At 37.7% G+C, this 22,091-nt stretch overlaps 1 protein-coding gene across 1 annotated transcript in view; it reads left to right on the plus strand.

Moving 5' to 3' along the window:
* LOC117329624 (serine/threonine-protein phosphatase with EF-hands 2-like) overlaps positions 1-22,091 on the plus strand; it is a 92,425-nt gene that overhangs the window by 21,187 nt on the left and 49,147 nt on the right. The window contains exon 2 of the mRNA XM_033887648.1: positions 7,613-7,879. Coding sequence (XP_033743539.1) covers positions 7,819-7,879 — 61 coding nt within the window. The 5' untranslated portion in view covers positions 7,613-7,818. The remainder of the gene's footprint in view (positions 1-7,612; positions 7,880-22,091) is intronic.

Below are 22,091 nucleotides of genomic sequence, written 5' to 3' on the forward strand. Positions count from 1 at the left end.
TGTTTGTGACATTTTTAAGCCTCCAAGCTCCTGTCTTTGACAGCAGCGAAACTATGGACCAATTCATTCCTAATTCTATTTAAACTTCCTTGGTAAACAGACCTATGTATGTTAAAGCCTTATTCAACATCCCACTCTTTATTGTCATACACAGGTTACACACAGTTCCTGAGGTTTTGTTCTTTGTTTTATAATCAATATTATAAAACAATTTTCAGATTTCAAATTCTTATTATGTAGAAAGAAAAAAAAAGAGAGAGAAAAAAAAAAAAAAAAAAAACTGCATATGTTTGTGATTTTATAATGGCATCATGTAGATAGTACATCGCAAAACAACTAATAAATAATTTTTTTTTAAGTTATTATTAATGCATATAGTGGTATTAACCTATTGTAAAGAAGGAATATATTTGAAGGTGCCATCCTTCCCATGGAGTGATGATTGTGTTATGCTCCATACAAATTAATTCTATAATTGAAGTAGTATTCTTTCCCATTGAGTGATGATTGTGTTTTGCTCCATACAAAATATTTTATATTTGGAGTAGTTACCCTTCCCATGCAGTGATGATTGTGTTATGCTCCATAAAAATTAATTGTATATTTGAAGTAGTATTCTTTCCCATTGAGTGATGATTGTGTTTTGCTCAATACAAATTAATTCTATGTTTGAAGTAGTTACCTTCCCATGGTATGATGATTGTGTTATGCTCCATACAAATTAATTCTATAATTGAAGTATCGGCCCTTCCTATGAAGTGATAATTGTGTTATGCTCCATACAAATTAATTTCATATTTGAAGTAATCATCACTCCCATGATGTGATGATTGTGTAACTGCTCCATCCTCCCAATTGTCATAAAGATCACTTAATAGGACTCGTTAGCGAAGAGTACTTGGATTGATAAAGTAAGGATGAACTGCTACAGGGAACATTACCCTATGGGTAACAGCTTTCCTTGTGGATCAAGAATAATAATCTAATTTTGTTAGTAATTCTGAATTCCTACAAGGGTGCCTATGTCTGAATTCCCAAAAGGGTGCCTATGTCTGAATTCCTATAAGGGTGCCTATGTCTGAATTCCTACAAGGGTGCCTATGTCTGAATTCCTACAAGGGTGCCAATGTCTGAATTCCTACAAGGGTGCCAATGTCTGAATTCCTATAAGGGTGCCTATGTCTGAATTCCTACAAGGGTGCCTATGTCTGAATTCCTATAAGGGTGCCTATGTCTGAATTCCTACAAGGGTGCCTATGTCTGAATTCCTACAAGGGTGCCAATGTCTGAATTCCTACAAGGGTGCCAATGTCTGAATTCCTACAAGGGTGCCAATGTCTGAATTCCTACAAGGGTGCCAATGTCTGAATTCCTACAAGGGTGCCTATGTCTGAATTCCTACAAGGGTGCCTATGTCTGAATTCCTATAAGGGTGCCTATGTCTGAATTCCTTCAAGGGTGCCTATGTCTGAATTCCTACAAGGGTGCCAATGTCTGAATTCCTACAAGGGTGCCTATGTCTGAATTCCTTCAAGGGTGCCTTTGTCTGAATTCCTACAAGGGTGCCAATGTCTGAATTCCTACAAGGGTGCCAATGTCTGAATTCCTACAAGGGTGCCTATGTCTGAATTCCTTCAAGGGTGCCTATGTCTGAATTCCTACAAGGGTGCCAATGTCTGAATTCCTACAAGGGTGCCAATGTCTGAATTCCTACAAGGGTGCCTATGTCTGAATTCCTACAAGGGTGCCTATGTCTGAATTCCTATAAGGGTGCCTATGTCTGAATTCCTTCAAGTGTGCCTATGTCTGAATTCCTACAAGGGTGCCAATGTCTGAATTCCTACAAGGGTGCCTATGTCTGAATTCCTTCAAGGGTGCCTATGTCTGAATTCCTACAAGGGTGCCAATGTCTGAATTCCTACAAGGGTGCCTATGTCTGAATTCCTTCAAGGGTGCCAATGTCTGAATTCCTACAAGGGTGCCAATGTCTGAATTCCTACAAGGGTGCCAATGTCTGAATTCCTACAAGGGTGCCTATCTCTGAATTCCTACAAGGGTGCCTATGTCTGAATTCCTACAAGGGTGCCAATGTCTGAATTCCTACAAGGGTGCCAATGTCTGAATTCCTACAAGGGTGCCAATGTCTGAATTCCTACAAGGGTGCCTATGTCTGAATTCCTTCAAGGGTGCCAATGTCTGAATTCCTACAAGGGTGCCAATGTCTGAATTCCTACAAGGGTGCCAATGTCTGAATTCCTACAAGGGTGCCTATGTCTGAATTCCTTCAAGGGTGCCTATGTCTGAATTCCTACAAGGGTGCCAATGTCTGAATTCCTACAAGGGTGCCAATGTCTGAATTCCTACAAGGGTGCCTATGTCTGAATTCCTACAAGGGTGCCTATGTCTGAATTCCTATAAGGGTGCCTATGTCTGAATTCCTTCAAGGGTGCCTATGTCTGAATTCCTACAAGGGTGCCAATGTCTGAATTCCTACAAGGGTGCCTATGTCTGAATTCCTACAAGGGTGCCTATGTCTGAATTCCTATAAGGGTGCCTATGTCTGAATTCCTACAAGGGTGCCTATGTCTGAATTCCTACTAGGGTGCCAATGTCTGAATTCCTACAAGGGTGCCTATGTCTGAATTCCTACAAGGGTGCCTATGTCTGAATTCCTATAAGGGTGCCTATGTCTGAATTCCTATAAGGGTGCCTATGTCTGAATTCCTACAAGGGTGCCTATGTCTGAATTCCTACAAGGGTGCCTATGTCTGAATTCCTACAAGGGTGCCAATGTCTGAATTCCTACAAGGGTGCCTATGTCTGAATTCCTACAAGGGTGCCTATGTCTGAATTCCTACAAGGGTGCCTATGTCTGAATTCCTACAAGGGTGCCTATGTCTGAATTCCTACAAGGGTGCCTATGTCTGAATTCCTACAAGGGTGCCTATGTCTGAATTCCTATAAGGGTGCCTATGTCTGAATTCCTTCAAGGGTGTCATTGTCTGAATTCCTACAAGGGTGCCTATATCTGAATTCCTACAAGGGTGCCTATGTCTGAATTCCTATAAGGGTGCCTATGTCTGAATTCCTACAAGGGTGCCTATGTCTGAATTCCTATAAGGGTGCCTATGTCTGAATTCCTACAAGGGTGCCAATGTCTCAATTCCTACAAGGGTGCCTATGTCTGAATTCCTTCAAGGGTGTCATTGTCTGAATTCCTACAAGGGTGCCAATGTCTGAATTCCTTCAAGGGTGCCTATGTCTGAATTCCTTCAAGGGTGTCATTGTCTGAATTCCTACAAGGGTGCCAATGTCTGAATTCCTTCAAGGGTGCCTATATCTGAATTCCTACAAGGGTGCCAATGTCTGAATTTCTACAAGGGTGCCAAAGTCTGAATTCCTACAAGGGTGCAAATGTCTGAATTCCTACAAGGGTGCCAATGTCTGAATTCCTACAAGGGTGCCAATGTCTGAATTCCTTCAAGGGTGCCAATGTCTGAATTCCTACAAGGGTTCCAATGTCTGAATTCCTACAAGGGTGCCAAAGTCTGAATTCCTACAAGGGTGCCAATATCTGAATTCCTACAAGGGTGCCAATATCTGAATTCCTACAAGGGTGCCAATGTCTGAATTCTTTCAAGGGTGCCTATGTCTGAATTCCTACTAGGGTGCCTATGTCTGAATTCCTACAAGGGTGCCAATGTCTGAATTCCTACAAGGGTGCCCATGTCTGAATTCCTTCAAGGGTGTCATTGTCTGAATTCCTACAAGGGTGCCAATGTCTGAATTCCTTCAAGGGTGCCTATGTCTGAATTCCTACAAGGGTGCCAATGTCTGAATTCCTACAAGGGTGCCTATGTCTGAATTCCTACAAGGGTGCCTATGTCTGAATTCCTACAATGGTGCCTATGTCTGAATTCCTACAAGGGTGCCAAAGTCTGAATTCCTACAAGGGTGCCAATGTCTGAATTCCTACAAGGGTGCCAATGTCTGAATTCCTACAAGGGTGCCAATGTCTGAATTCCTACAAGGGTTCCAATGTCTGAATTCCTACAAGGGTGCCAATGTCTGAATTCCTTCAAGGGTGCCAATGTCTGAATTCCTACAAGGGTTCCAATGTCTGAATTCCTACAAGGGTGCCAATGTCTGAATTCCTTCAAGGGTGCCTATGTCTGAATTCCTACAAGGGTGCCAATGTCTGAATTCCTACAAGGGTGCCAATGTCTGAATTCCTACAAGGGTGCCAATGTCTGAATTCCTACAAGGGTTCCAATGTCTGAATTCCTACAAGAGTGCCAATGTCTGAATTCCTTCAAGGGTGCCTATGTCTGAATTCCTACAAGGGTGCCAATGTCTGAATTCCTACAAGGGTGCCAATGTCTGAATTCCTACAAGGGTGCCTATGTCTGAATTCCTACAAGGGTGCCAATGTCTGAATTCCTACAAGGGTTCCAATGTCTGAATTCCTACTAGGGTGCCAAAGTCTGAATTCCTACAAGGGTGCCAATGTCTGAATTCCTACAAGGGTGCCTATGTCTGAATTCCTACAAGGGTGCCAATGTCTGAATTCTTACAAGGGTGCCAATGTCTGAATTCCTACAAGGGTGCCTATGTCTGAATTCCTACAAGGGTGCCAATGTCTGAATTCCTACAAGGGTACCAATGTCTGAATTCTTACAAGGGTGCCTATGTCTGAATTCCTACAAGGGTGCCTATGTCTGAATTCCTACAAGGGTGCCTATGTCTGAATTCCTACAAGGGTGCCAATGTCTCAATTCCTACAAGGGTGCCTATGTCTGAATTCCTTCAAGGGTTCCAATGTCTGAATTCCTACTAGGGTGCCAATGTCTGAATTCCTACAAGGGTGCCTATGTCTGAATTCCTACAAGGGTGCCAATGTCTGAATTCCTACAAGGGTGCCAATGTCTGAATTCCTACAAGGGTGCCTATGTCTGAATTCCTACAAGGGTGCCTATGTCTGAATTCCTACAAGGGTGCCTATGTCTGAATTCCTACAAGGGTGCCAATGTCTCAATTCCTACAAGGGTGCCTATGTCTCAATTCCTACAAGGGTGCCTACATATATGTCTGAATTCCTACAAGGGTGCCAATGTCTGAATTCCTACAAGGGTGCCAATGTCTGAATTCCTACAAGGGTGCCTATGTCTGAATTCCTACAAGGGTGCCTATGTCTGAATTCCTACAAGGGTGCCAATGTCTGAATTCCTACAAGGGTGCCAATGTCTGAATTCCTACAAGGGTGCCTATGTCTGAATTCCTACAAGGGTGCCTATGTCTGAATTCCTACAAGGGTGCCTATGTCTGAATTCCTACAAGGGTGCCAATGTCTGAATTCCTACAAGGGTGCCAATGTCTGAATTCCTACAAGGGTGCCAATGTCTGAATTCCTACAAGGGTGCCTATGTCTGAATTCCTACAAGGGTGCCTATGTCTGAATTCCTACAAGGGTGCCTATGTAACAGAGATCCTCTGTTTTCGATGCCTCCGACATGTAGCTGGGATCAAACCAGAGATTCCAATCTTCCTTCCTTGTATTGTCTGATGCTCTCGCAAATTGGCTGTTTATAAATTCTTTCTAGCAGAGCTGGTAGAGAAAGCACTAGTATTTGTCAGAGTAAAAGTTAAGGAGAAGAAAAAATATTTAACTTTTCAAACTCAATTTGTTGTTTTGCAGTACTTTTAGTGAAATATCTTATAAACATCTGAACTTTAAGTGTTTATTAATGATAAAGTGTATTTTAAGATTGTTTTGAGAGAATTTTAGGGGTAGGAGAAGATACTGTGTTATGATTTTTCATGAAATGTAAAAACCATGTTTACATATCGATAGACAATTCTGATTTGTTTTCATATAACGGCTTTTGCTTAGAATATTATGCAATAACATGCTATGAAGAGAGGATTGAAACAGGCAGTAAAGGGACAGATATCGCTGTATTTATCCTACAATAAGCCCATGACTTGTAATAAGTGTCTTTTTCTGTTATATCACCAACAATGGCTGCTCAGGTGGAACAGTGGTAACACACTTGCCTTTCACCTAGGTGGTTCGGGTTCGATTCCTCAATTGGATGTGGAAAGGTTTGGGGCCACCTGCTTGACCATGTCATTTTTCTTCGATTAATTTGGTTTCCTCCTCCACTAAGACCCCTGTGTGCTTCCAACAGGGCCAACAACCTATTTTGCAATTGTTGTAAAATAGATAATTTAAAATAAAACAAAAAACAAATAAATAGATGTTGTTTCAATGTCTTGTGATAAGCCCACCATTTAAATTTGAGTTAGAAATTATGTGACGGTGTACTCCTAACTTAAATTTCTAGGAGAAATGTAGTATCAGAAATAACTTAAAGATTTGGGTATCTGCTGCTGACAGAAGGCTATTATGATGAAGTTCAAATTTTACATTTATATAGGATTTTCTTGATATTATATAAAAGGGTATTTACCTTTGATTGAAAACTATATTTGAGAGCTGCAGAAAAATATCTGTTCGCTTTGTCAGGCAGAGAGTGCCAATGTTGGCAGTTCATTATTTGTCGATTGGGGAAAGTGTTAAATCGACTGTCTAAATGTCAAGATGCATTTTCATCACAATAGCAGTCTGATACTGTTGGCAGTTTAAGGGATGGGTGATATATTCTTCAACAGGTTTATGGATTTTATCTTTTAAATGTTCTCCTGTAATAATCTTTATCCCATTTTTTTTTTATTATAAAAACCACTTTGTTACCAAAGTAGTATTGCAAAATTCTGGTTAATGACATAGATTTAATATGGAAACAATTTTGTAAAAGTAATTTTGATTGTTGAAAATTTAGTGTAGCAAAATTTTAACTTTATTATTTTTATAACAGTTATGAAGAATATTATACCAATTTATGTTAAACACTCGATCTTATTGACTCAAATGGAAGTGCAGGAGGGGTCTTGTTGTGGGGGGGAGACAGGAGTACCCAGAGAAAACCCATGTGGTCGGCCAGGTGACCCCATACCTTTTCACGTCCGATCAGGGAATCTAACCCTGTAAGTGAAAGGCAAGTGTGTTACCACTGAGCCACCCAACCACCTCTGAGCCACCCAACCACCTCTTAACTGTTTGAAACAGGACATAGTAATAATTAATGATCAAATTTTTGAAAAAAAAAAAATCTTAAACCTTAATTGGGGATGAATATTTTATGTTCTCAACAACAGTACTTTAACAGATATGTGGTCTGTATGTTTTCTGTCAATATTTGTTTGCCCAGTTGTATTCAATTTTTTATCTATTTCCTACTGTACTGATGAACAGTTAGGTTTTAAGCTAAGAACTGGAATTGCCTACAGCACACTTGTGTAATTTTATGGTGTCAGATTTTCAAGCCGAAATTATCAAATATATTAAATATCAGTCAGAACGGCAACATTCATTCATGATTTTATATATACAAATGTACATGATTTTTATATACATGTATATATTTATATTTTTTTTTGTACACAAAAATTATGAATAACTTCAATTGTTAAATGTTGATACTATACATTAAACTCCTGTAGGTATTATAAGTATACAGCTTTGTAGATTGACCCCTTTATTACCTTTCAGATATGTGTCATTGACAACCGGTGGCCTTTGGTAGGGAGGCAGTGTGAGAATGACTGTCGAAGGCAGCAGCGTGCTACAAAGGCAGTGATTCCTGGACGTAGGAGTCAGCAGCAGTCGTTCGTGCTTCAGGACGAGAGATAATTACGATGAGAATGGATGTTGTTATAGGCTTACGATGTGACTTCTCTTTCTCCATTGACTGAAGTATGGGGTGCACCTCTGCCAAAACTGTGGCCCCAGAGGAACCTACCACAAAATCAGAAAAAGGTAAGAAAAATATGATTTGTCAGGAAAACCGTATTAATGATATTTACTTTATATATGTGTGACATTTAACTGACAGATATAATCATATACAGATCAGATAGTTACAGGTAACAATGCTTCAGTGTTTGGTTGAGACATCAACAGAAACGAAATTAATTAACGTTTCTATTTATAAAGTGATGTATGACCTTAAGTTTGTCTTGATATTAAAATAGCCTTGAGAGGATTTAGAGGAAGACATGGCAATAATATCAATTACTCAAAAGAAAAAGTGCTTAAGGGGGTATGTGATATCTGTATCTTCTTCACAAAAGAGTTCCGCAATAAAAATCTGGTAATCTAATCTGTCACAGAAGAAGTTAGACTTAATTAATATAAAATTTGATAATGAACTCTAGTTAGTGTTTTCTGTGTATCCAATTTCAGGTTTTTGAAGGAAGATAAAGCTATCATTCACGGCATTAATTGTTTATACAAAATACAATTACAAACATTTGAAAACACAAACATTAGCTCAAATGATGAAAAATAAGGATATATCAAAGTTCTATTGTCTGCCGGGTGAAAATCCAGCAATAAGCCTGTATGATGCCTGATAATAAGCTTACTCATCTACATATATGCATTAATAACAAAATCAATTAAAAATTTTTTTGAAATTTACAAAAAAATGTAATACATATGTATAAAAAGGTGGCTTGTTTAACATTTTATTGATTAGATTACATTTCTAACTATGAGAATAGCAGAAAAAGAGATAGAATATTTAATACAAAATGATGAGTTTGATTGTCATTTAAGACTTTGGGTAATATAAGGTAAAGAAAATGATATATGTGTTTTCTGTTTGATCAAATACGGCCATGCATGCAGGTAAAAAGATTATTACTAAAAGAGTTATATAAATGAGTGATCATGAGTTTAACAGTGCTTCTTTGGAAAATTGTCAAACAGTTGTTTTTTTCAAGTTACAAAATATCTAAATTAGGCACAAAAAAAAAAAATGGTAGCGTAACAGATCCACAATTTCATCAAATTTCCATAACTTGACTAATGAACATACTTAAAACTTAAATTTTTTCTTTGGAAAGCATTACAAAACATAAAGTAATAAAGTAATTTAGCTGAGATGTTATTCCATGTAACTTGGGTTTTCCTATGGTGAAACTTCAAAGGTAAAGAATTTACCCAAGCTGATGAAACTGGAAAGGAAACAAACATACTTTTATTGTTGGCCTCATCACATTGTCAACGCATATCAGACATCGATGATCTTGGAGTGCATGTGTCACAGAGACATGGTGATTTACTGTTAAATAGGCAAACTCATACCTTATAGGAGGAAGGTAGAAAGATTCGGGAGAGATTAAGTACACAATATGGTCAGATCTCCAGTGTGATATTCTGAGAGTGTGAGAATAGGTATACAATATTTATCCCAAAATAAGCCCCTGTCCTCAAATAAGCCCCCTTTTTCATTTTTTGCAGATTAATTAATTTGTGGTTCACAAAAAAGCCCTCCCCAAACTTTGATACTAAACTTTTACACTAGGGTAGGGGATCTGAGGATAAATACGGTACTAAACTTTTACACTAGGGTAGGGGATCTGAGGATAAATACGGTACTTAACATTTACACTAGGGTAGGGGATCTGAGGATAAATACGGTACTAAACTTTTACACTAGGGGAGGGGGCTTATCTGAGGATAAATACGGTACTAAACTTTTACACTAGGGTAGGGGATCTGAGGATAAATACGGTACTAAACTTTTACACTAGGGTAGGGGATCTGAGGATAAATACGGTACTTAACATTTACACTAGGGTAGAGGATCTGAGGATAAATACGGTACTAAACTTTTACACTAGGGTAGGGGATCTGAGGATAAATACGGTACTAAACTTTTACACTAGGGTAGGGGCTTATCTGAGGATAAATATGGTACTAAACTATTACACTAGGGTAGGGGATCTGAGGATAAATACGGTACTTAACTTTTACACTAGGGTAGGGGATCTGATGATAAATACGGTTCTGAACATTTACACTAGGGGAGGGGCTTATCTGAGGATAAATACGGTACTAAACTTTTACACTAGGGGAGGGGCTTATCTGAGGATAAATATGGTACTAAACTTTTACACTAGGGGAGGGGCTTATCTGAGGATAAATACGGTACTAAACTTTTACACTAGGGTAGGGGATCTGAGGATAATTACGGTACTAAACTTTTACACTAGGGTAGGGGATCTGAGGATAAATACGGTACTTAACTTTTACACTAGGGTAGGGGATCTGAGGATAAATACGGTACTAAACTTTTACACTAGGGTAGGGGATCTGAGGATAAATACAGTACTAAACTTTTACACTAGGGTAGGGGATCTGAGGATAAATACGGTACTAAACTTTTACACCAGGGTAGGGGATCTGAGGATAAATACGGTACTAAACTTTTACACTAGGGTAGGGGATCTGAGGATAAATACGGTACTAAACTTTTACACTAGGGTAGGGGATCTGAGGATAAATACAGTACTAAACTTTTACACTAGGGTAGGGGATCTGAAAATAAATACGGTACTTAACATTTACACTAGGGTAGGGGATCTGAGGATAAATACGGTACTTAACATTTACACTAGGGTAGGGGCTTATCTGAGGATAAATATGGTACTAAACTATTACACTAGGGTAGGGGATCTGAGGATAAATACGGTACTTAACTTTTACACTAGGGTAGGGGATCTGATGATAAATACGGTTCTGAACATTTACACTAGGGGAGGGGCTTATCTGAGGATAAATACGGTACTTAACTTTTACACTAGGGGAGGGGCTTATCTGAGGATAAATATGTTACTAAACTTTTACACTAGGGGAGGGGCTTATCTGAGGATAAATACGGTACTAAACTTTTACACTAGGGTAGGGGATCTGAGGATAATTACGGTACTAAACTTTTACACTAGGGTAGGGCATCTGAGGATAAATACGGTACTTAACTTTTACACTAGGGTAGGGGATCTGAGGATAAATACAGTACTAAACTTTTACACTAGGGTAGGGGATCTGAGGATAAATACGGTACTTAACTTTTACCCTAGTGTAGGGGATCTGAGGATAAATACGGTACTTAACATTTACACTAGGGTAGGGGATCTGAGGATAAATACGGTACTAAACTTTTACACTAGGGTAGGGGATCTGAGGATCAATACGGTACTAAACTTTTACACTAGGGTAGGGGATCTGAGGATAAATACGGTACTAAACTTTTACACTAGGGTAGAGGATCTGAGGATCAATACGGTACTAAACTTTTACACTAGGGGAGGGGATCTGAGGATAAATACAGTACTTAACATTTACACTAGGGTAGGGGCTTATCTGAGGATAAATATGGTACTAAACTATTACACTAGGGTAGGGGATCTGAGAATAAATACGGTACTTAACATTTACACTAGGGGAGGGGATCTGAGGATAAATACAGTACTAAACTTTTACACTAGGGTAGGGGATCTGAGAATAAATACGGTACTTAACATTTACACTAGAGTAGGGGATCTGAGGATAAATACGGTACTAAACTTTTACACTAGGGTAGGGGATCTGAGGATCAATACCGTACTAAACTTTTACACTAGGGTAGGGGATCTGAGGATAAATACGGTACTAAACTTTTACACTAGGGTAGAGGATCTGAGGATAAAAACGGTACTAAACTTTTACACTAGGGTAGGGGATCTGAGGATAAATACGGTACTAAACTTTTACACTAGGGTAGTGGATCTGAGGATAAATGCGGTACTAAACTTTTACACTAGGGTAGGGGATCTGAGGATCAATACGGTACTAAACTTTTACACTAGGGTAGGGGATCTGAGGATAAATACAGTACTTAACATTTACACTAGGGTAGGGGATCTGAGGATAAATACGGTACTAAACTTTTACACTAGGGTAGGGGATCTGAGGATAAATACGGTACTAAACTTTTACACTAGGGTAGGGGCTTTATATCTGAGGATAAAAACATATCCAACTTTTACACTAGGGCAGGGGCTTATCTGAGGTTAAATACAGTACTAAACTTTTACACTAGGGTAGGGGCTTATCTGAGGATAAATATGGTACTTAACTTTTACACTAGTGTAGGGGGCTTATCTGAGGATAAATACGGTCTTAACTTTTACACTACTGTAGGGGGCTTATCTGAGAATAAATATGGTACTTAACTTTTACACTAGGGTAGGGGGCTTATCTGAGATAAATATGGTACTTAACTTTTACACTAGTGTAGGGGGCTTATCTGAGGATAAATACGGTCTTAACTTTTACACTACTTTAGGGGGCTTATCTGAAAATAAATATGGTACTTAACTTTTACATTAGGGTAGGGGGCTTATCTGAGGATAAATATGGTATTTAACTTTTACACTACTGTAGGGGGCTTATCTGAGGTTAAATACGGTACTTAACTTTTACATAGGGTAGGGGCTTATCTGAGGTTAAATACAGTACTTAACTTTTACATTAGGGTAGGGGCGTATCTGAGGATAAATATGGTACTAAACTTTTACACTAGGGGAGGGGGCTTATCTGAGGATAAATATGGTATTTAACTTTTGCGCTAGGGGAGGGGCTTTTCTGAGGTTAAATACGGTACTTAACTTTTACATTAGGGTAGGGGCTTATCTGAGGATAAATATGGTACTAAACTTTTACACTAGGGGAGGGGGCTTATTAGAGGATAAATATGGTACTAACTTTTGCACTAGGGGAGTGGGCTTATTAGAGGATAAATATGGTACTTAACATTTACACTAGGGCAGGGGCTTATCTGAGGCTAAATACGGTACTTAACTTTTACACTAGGGTAGGGGATTTGACAATAAATAGGTAGTGACAGTAGAAAATTAGTAAAGGTTTTGCTGTATCAACTAAAAATAACCATTAGTTCATGATATTGTACCAGTGCACACTTTATAATTGTATAGAAACTTTATAATTCAAAGCAGTTTTTAGATCCCCTTCAATTAATCCCTGGATGCCTGATGGAGGATATAGACGAGTTCTGTCAAGCCCTTTTTAGCTCACCTGGTCCAAAGGACCAGTGAGCTTATGCCATGGTGTCGCATCCCTCGTCCATCTGTCCATCGTCTGTTTGTCGTCTGTCAAGGAGATCTAATGTATAAACAGAGGGTGTGGCTCCCTTGGGGCTGGAGGGGCTAAGGGCCAATAGGGGAAATAGAGGTAAATCATTTAAATCCCTACTAGTCCTGAACAACTGAATTCATTTCGATGAAATTTGGTCTAGAGCATTATTGGCCAAATGAGCTCTTATGTTGTATTTTGAACCTTGTTGAAACAGGCAGTTCCTGAAATATATCTCAAGAACCATTCAAGATAATGAAACAAAACCTTTCTTCACAGATCAATAGTGGGTAGTGGTGCCTTTCGCCGTGGAACAGTTTTCAGTTTCATTATTTTCTTTGTTACCATGGAAACAAATAATCAAGGTCACTGATTTCAGCATTTTTGAAGCATATACATTGTATCTCCTAAACCATCTGATAACTTTACAATTAACATTCTACACACATCAATCAAATTGTCTTGCAGTGCCTTTTGCCGTGGAACAGTTTTCAATTTCAATATTTTCATGGTCACCTTGGAAACAAATTGTCAAAATCACTGTTTCTGAAGTATATCTTCAAAACAATTCAAGATTAATTAAAAAAAACTTTCTACGTACATCAATCAAGTTGTCTAGTGTGCCTTTTGTTACAGAGGAGTTTCCAGTTTGGATATTTCTTGGTTACCATGGAAACCAATTGTAAAAATCACTGATTTAAGTATTTCCAGGTCATATCCCTCACAAAACTTCCTATATAAATCAACTTAGTGGTCTGGTAGTGCCTTCTGCTATAAAGAAGTTTTCAGTTTTGATATTTCATTGGTTACCATGGAAACAGATGGTCAAATTCACTGATTGATGCTTTTCTGGGAAATACTTATTGATTAGACTTTAATCACTACTTCTGTTTCATCTTTCTTATTGACTACTGACTCTAACCATCCTATTAGATAAACGGTGAGATGTCATGCCCCTGACTGGACACCCTTGGTCGGGGATCTGAATGACTGTGTCCGTATTTCTGTCACAGAGAAGAGACAGGGAAATCTCGCACACTATCCAGTGTTAGATCTTACATCGTTTTTTTTTGTTTGCTTGGTTTAATGCCCCATGAACAGCTAGGGTCATTTTGAGGTGGTGTCTTCTTGTAGTAGTTAGTGACTACCTCACTGAACACCTTAAGGGAGGCCCGCCACATGTAATCCAGAGCAATTAGGGTAAAATTTCTTGCCTAAGGACACAACCAAGACAGCACAGACTGACCTGTTTTCAGCTTCCTGAGAAACACAAACCGACACGGGAAGGGAGCGTTGAACCACACACCTACGATCTTCACCTGAGATTACATGACCGGTGCTTTAACCAACATCATAAAGGGCCTTTTCCAGGGACAGGGATATCACAACCCGAGTATATAGTTCGGCTGTTCAGTACGAAGCTTACAGATTGCTGGCCAGCCAAACTCTTACACAAGGATTGAGATATCCCTATCTGTGACACAGGCCCATATTTGATTATTTTTCTCACATACTTAACAATGTAACAAATCGTAAGGTGTTGCGAAACCTGTTTATCACACCATCGTCACTGTGCCGTTAAATGTACGTGAGACAAAATTGACGATTTTATCAATTTGTGAAGTGGTAAGGTTACATAAGATGATGACGTTAAGTTATTGATGTTGTTGTCATAGAGTGTGCCGATTGTCGTTCTCTTCCCCATGTGAGATTGAATTATCCCATTTTTAGCAACCACGCGATCACCCTGTGAAGTATTTGGGAATTTAGTGTCTTGTCCGATCTGTCTGATACCTTTTCACAGCATTTGACACCAAGTGACATCATCATTAAAATAGCATTATATCCAGTTGTCTTTCTGACACATGACCAATCTATTATCCATAGAGGTTTGAAATTATTAAATGAGCTGACTTCAGTCTCACATTGCCATTATTTAATATTTTCTCTCTGCTTTGTTTTGGGCAGTTAGTTTGTGGCTATTTGTCAGGTAAAATCATTTTTCTGTTCGGTTAGTTTCTGTATTTATTTAGCGAATCTATTGTCAGATGAAATAGTTTTCCTGTTTAATTTATTTCTTAGTTAGTAGGTAGTTCTGTTGTGAGATAAATTGTTTTCCTGGTCAGTTTATTTTTGGACAGCCAGTTAGTGGTGCTGTTGTCAGATAAAATAATTTTCCTGTTCAGTTTGTTTCTTTACGTTCAGTAAGGGGCTGCGGTGGCCGAGTGGTTAAGGTGTCCCGACACTTTATCGCTAGCCCTCCACCTCTGGGTTGCGAGTTCAAAACCTACGTGGGCAGTTGCCAGGTACTGACCGTAGGCTGGTGGTTTTTAGCCCACCATCATCAGATGGTGGGCTATTCAAATCGCCCTGCGTCCGTGGTCCGTCGTCCTTCCGTCCCTCCGTCCGTCCGTCCGTAAACAATTCTTGTTATCGCTAATCCTCAGAGAGTACTGAAGGGATCTTTCCCAAATTTCATATGTGGGTTCCCCTTGGTGCCTAGTTATGCATATTGCATTTTGAGACCAATCGGAAAACAACATGGCCGACAGGCAGCCATCTTGGATTTTGACAATTGAAGTTTGTTATCGCTATTTCTGAGAAAGTACTGAAGGGATCTTTCTCAAATTTCATATGTAGGCTTCCCTTGGTGCCTAGTTATGCATATTGCATTTTGAGACCAATCGGAAAACAACATGGCCGACAGGCAGCCATCTTGGATTTTGATAATTGAAGTTTGTTATCGCTATTTCTGAGAAAGTACTGAAGGGATCTTTCTCAAATTTCATATGTAGGCTTCCCTTGGTGCCTAGTTATGCATATTGCATTTTGAGACCAATCGGAAAACAACATGGCCGACAGGCAGCCATCTTGGATTTTGATAATTGAAGTTTGTTATCGCTATTTCTGAGAAAGTACTGAAGGGATCTTTCTTAAATTTCATATGTAGACTCCCCTTGGTGCGTAGTTATGCATATTGCATTTTGAGACCAATCGGAAAACAACATGGCCGACAGGCAGCCATCTTGGATTTTGATAATTGAAGTTTGTTATCGCTATTTCTGAGAAAGTACTGAAGGGATCTTTCTCAAATTTCATATGTAGATTCCCCTTGGTGCATAGTTATGCATATTGCATTTTGAGACCAATCGGAAAACAACATGGCCGACAGGCAGCCATCTTGGATTTTGACAATTGAAGTTTGTTATCGCTATTTCTGAGAAATTACTGAAGGGATCTTTCTCAAATTTCATATGTAGATTCCCCTTGGTGCATGGTTATGCATATTGCATTTTGAGACCAATCGGAAAACAACATGGCCGACAGGCAGCCATCTTGGATTTTGACAATTGAAGTTTGTTATCGCTATTTCTCAGAAACTTATGAAGGGATCTTTCTGAAATTTCATATAAAGGTTCCTCTTGGTGCCTAGTTATGCATATTGTGTTTTGAGACCAATTGGAAAACAACATGGCCGACAGGCAGCCATCTTGGATTTTGACAATTGAAGTTTGTTATCGCTATTTCTCAGATACTCATGAAGGGATCTTTCTGAAATTTCATATGTAGGTTTCCCTCGGTGCCTAGTTATGCATATTGCATTTTGAGACTAATCTGAAAACAACATGGCCGACAGGCAGCCATCTTGGATTTTGACAATTGAAGTTTGTTATCACTATTTCTCAGAAAGTACTGAAGGGATCTTTCTGAAATTTCATATGTAGGTTCCCCTCTGTGCCTAGTTATGCATATTGCATTTTGAGACTATTCGGAAAACAACATGGCCGACAGGCAGTCATCTTGGATTTTGACGATTGAAGTTTGTTATCGCTATTTCTGAGAAAGTACTGAAGGGATCTTTCTCAAATTTCATATGTAAGTTTCCCTCAGTGCGTAGTTATGCATATTGCATTTTGAGACCAATCGAAAAACAACATGGCCGACAGGCAGCCATCTTGGATTTTGACAATTGAAGATTGTTATCGCTATTTATCAGAAATTGCTGAAAGGATCTTTCTGAATTTCATTTGTAGGTTGCCCTCTGTGTCTAGTTATACATATTGGATTTTGAGACCAGTCAGAAAACAACCTGGCTGACAGGCAGCCATCTTGTATTTTGAAAATTGAAGTTTGTTATCGCTATTGTACAGAAGGTACTGAAGGGATCTTTCTCAAATTTCATATGTAGGTTCCCCTTGGTCCCTGGTATTGCATTTTGGGACCAATCGGAAAACAACATGGCCGACAGACAGCCATTATCGCTAAATCTTAAATTTTATATATAGGTTCCCCTTGTTTGAAAAGTACTAGATATAGAGGGCTGTTTCTGAATTTACACAGATTAGTTAGAAGAAGGGAAAAGTAGAGAAAAGATCAATCTGACATGGAACCTATAAAGATCATTCAATGGTGGGCGCCAAGATCCCTCTGGGATCTCTTGTTCTCTGGGTACTCCGGCTTTCCTCCGCCTCCAAAACCAGGCATGTCTTTGGATGACCCTGGCTGTTAATAGGACATTAAACAAAACAAACCAAACCAAAATTCTGGACGGTTAGTTGGTGTTTCCGCAGTAAAATCATTTTCCGTTTTGAAATTGTTACTTGACAATGAGCTTTTGGTCCTGTGCAGACAGTATAAGCATTAAGATCTGTAATGCAGCAATCAATCAAATAAGACAGACGCAAATGATTCAATTAGATCTAAGTCTGTAAACCCAGAAACAACTACTGTGTGACATCGATGGTGAAGGGAAGGTTATCGTGTGTCTCTAGGAATCTCATTTAGCAGTGAAGCCATGTCTCCTGAATTATCAGGGTTTGTGTAAATAAATAGATTAGTTAGCAATAGATTTTGTAAGGAGGTGCAACAGAGGTCCGTATGGGAGAACGTATTATACTGTTGTGTGACCGTTTCACCAGTGTTACCATATACACATAATTACCACATTCATCTGAAAATAAGCCCATGTCTATAAATAAGCCCATGCCTGGAAATAAGCCCATGTCTATAAATAAGCCCATGTTTGGTAATAAGCCCATGTCTGAAAATAAGCCCATGCCTGGTAATAAGCCCATGTCTGATAATAAGCCCATGTCTGAACATAAGCACTCTTCACTATTCAGTATAATAAGCCATCTCCTACTTTGAATCAATAGTTTATGTGTTCGACCTCTGGGCTTACTGCATGATAAATACGGTAATCTAAGCTTGAATTCAGAAAGACTTGTTTTTCTGCAAATACAAGTGTATGGAAGCATAATTTTGCAATCATAATCAAATAATGTATATCAATGTAATTTTTTTTCTGAAAGTTTGGAGATAATTTTGTTGAGATAATTATTGGGTGAGTTGGCAACTCAGTACCTGGAGCAGTTTATAAATGTAGTACTCAGATGCCACTGTTAATCCTGATGCATGTATTGATTATTTGAGAGATATATCTGTTTTATAATCATTTCTCTGCAAACTGATGACATAATACATGAATGGAGATAATTCATTTGCCACATGTTTTAAGCTAGTATAAACATCAGTTGTGTAGATTTCTATATGATACATTTTCAGGAGACAGTGCATTTTATACCAAAAGTAGGTCACTGTAACTTATATTTGACCTTTCTGATCTTCTTAAGGCAAAGACAGTCCCGTAGCATATTTAATGTACTTCCAGTATATCATACAACATTTGAGATATTTATGTGTTAGGGTACATCTTGGAAAAGTGATGTAATCCATACATGAATTAGGTCACTATGACCTATATTTTGACCTTTGGTTTTTCTAAGTTAAAACTGTTTTTGAATCATTTCCAAGGCAAATCTCCTTTTCATTTAGGATATTTACAATGTTTGTTCCAAATTACATATTTGGAAGTAAGTGTTTTGTCAGAGAATGAATTACATATATGATTAATATTCCCTATAAATATAATTCAGTTTTGATATTATGTTTGTGGTAAATTGAGCCAAACAGACTTGAACCATTGGTCATCGGTAGATTTAATTGTTGCCATGGCTACATTGTATTTCTAAATATTAACCAAAATGCTTTAGAATTCCCCCATAGGTTGTATTATTTTGTTTTGTTTAAGTAATAGTATCATTCTAGATCAAATGTTGAAGGCTTAAATTGATCAACTGAAGAATACTTGATTCATTGTTCAAGGTCAATGATACTATTGCCTTTCTTTCTTTTCTATTTTGGACAGAAACTCATGATACCTGCCCGCGGTATCTTAATTGAACATTTCAAAACACCAATAAATCAGCCTAAGGAAGACCATGTTAAACCTATTGTGTGAAACAACAATCTCACGCTTACAAATGCTTGCTGTTTTGTTGGAAGGTCAAGGTCAAGGTTAAAGTGAGGTGTTTCTGTGCTTTTTATATCTTTTATTCCCTTTATGAGTTTAATTTTAGATTAACTTCCAGCATTTCGTTGTCCAAGGTGTAAACAAACGATTGATATAAACTATAAATAGCAAATATTGATAGTGAGTCCATTCCCCTTAGACCCTGGTCCGTCTTCTTGTAATAAAACCAAACACATCAATAAATTCAATATATAATGTTTATTGTAACCTAGCGATAGGTATACACGGCAACACAGTTCATGATCCTCATCATCATACACGTCACTTCTCACTCTATCACACATTACCATACTCATAACTACAATAACCGCCAACTAACAACACTTAACTTGAAAAACAGACTGATTCGTATATTATTTTCGCTACTTTTAGTCACAAACATAACATGTTAATATAAAAATAAACACGTTTGAACCTGCTGGTCTGCCCTCCATGAATGACCACATCTACCCGACCTGCACGTGCAAAAACGCATAACTACGCCACCTGTGAGAAAACTTGCCACCTAAGGGAAAATAATTTCTGTATAATTCACTGCACTCAAACTACGGAAATTTCACTTTATTAGCTCAACTTCAAACAACCAGTGGATCAGTATAGTTCTGGGGCATATTGATAATTCATAACAACACTGATATCAGGATACAAATAATTAATTAAAAACATCAAAAGTCATTGGAAACAGTCTATAAGTGTTAAGTAATAGAGAATAGAGAAGTTCCCAAAATTTACAAACACGAAGTACAAATCTCACATTTACTGTATACAAAAGTACAAATCTCACATTTACTGTATACAAAAGTACAAATCTCACATTCACTGTATACAAAAGTACAAATCTCACATTTACTGTATACAAAAGTACAAATCTCACATTTTCTGTATACAAAAGTACAAATCTCACATTTACTGTATACAGGAAGTACAAATATCTAATTTACTGTATACAGGAAGTACAAATCTCTAAATTACTGTATACAGGAAGTACAAATCTCACATTTACTGTATACAGGAAGTACAAATCTCACATTTACTGTATACATGAAGTACAAATCTCACATTTACTGTATACATGAAGTACAAATCTCACATTTACTGTATACAAAAGTACAAATCTCACATTTACTGTATACATGAAGTACAAATCTCACATTTACTGTATACAAAAGTACAAATCTCACATTTACTGTATACAAAAGTACAAATCTCACATTTACTGTATACATGAAGTACAAATCTCACATTTACTGTATACATGAAGTACAAATCTCACATTTACTGTATACAGGAAGTACAAATATCTAATTTACTGTATACAGGAAGTACAAATCTCTAAATTACTGTATACAGGAAGTACAAATCTCACATTTACTGTATACATGAAGTACAAATCTCACATTTACTGTATACAGGAAGTACAAACCTCACATTTAATATATACAGGAAATACAAATCTCACATTTACTGTATACATGAAGTACAAATCTCACATTTACTGTATACATGAAGTACAAACCTCACATTTACTGTATACAGGAAGTACAAATATCTAATTTACTGTATACAGGAAGTACAAATCTCTAATTTACTGTATACAGGAAGTACAAACCTCACATTTACTGTATACAGGAAGTACAAATCTCTCATTTACTGTATACAGGAAGTACAAATTTCACATTTACTGTATACTGGAAGTACAAATTTCGCATTTACTGTATACTGGAAGTACAAATCTCTAATTTACTGTATACAGGAAGTACAAATCTCTAATTTACTGTATACAGGAAGTACAAACCTCACATTTACTGTATACATGAAGTACAAATCTCTAATTTACTGTATACTGGAAGTACAAATCTCACATTTACTGTATACAGGAAGTATAAATATCTAATTTACTGTATACAGGAAGTACAAATCTCACATTTACTGTATACAGGAAGTACAAATCTCTAATTTACTGTATACAGGAAGTACAAACCTCACATTTACTGTATACATGAAGAACAAATCTCTAATTTACTGTATACAGGAAGTACAAATACCTAATTTACTGTATACAGGAAGTACAAATCTCTAATTTGCTGTATACATGAGGAAGTAAATTAATGTCTCACCACTATGTAGCATTGTCCTGTTACCAAGGTTACCATTGATATTTCTTGAATTTATGTCGAATTAAATTCTGTTGGCATTTTGAAAGATTTTTGCTGAAGAGAATTAAGTTGAATAAAGCTCCTCCATTGGACTCAGGCAATAAATCTCCAGCCACAAAATGGGAGGTTAGGTATAGTGTTATTGAACTGTTTTGGTAAGTAAATTGTGTAAAACATGGCCACCATCTTGTTTATGATGGATATATCAACACAATGACCTTCCCAATATCAGGTCGATGAGGATGGACGGTCAGTAATTGACCATCACTGGCTATTGATGGTGTGTGTAAGTAAATGAAGAAAAATCAATATCACTTAATTATCAAATACATTCATTCCCACATTATCAGATTATCAAGACATTTGTGTTGGTTGGTCTGACAAAATTTTAAAATGGTCTTGCAATCTCTAAGAGAGCTTTAATAAAATTGAGCAACTTTAGCATGCATGAAATGTGAAAATGTATTGACGTAATGGCACTTAAAACCCAGGAGACTTAATTGCCAACAAAAAGTGGTCT

The sequence above is a fragment of the Pecten maximus genome, chromosome 6 (assembly GCF_902652985.1).
Source record: "Pecten maximus chromosome 6, xPecMax1.1, whole genome shotgun sequence".
Lineage (NCBI taxonomy): Eukaryota > Metazoa > Mollusca > Bivalvia > Pectinida > Pectinidae > Pecten > Pecten maximus.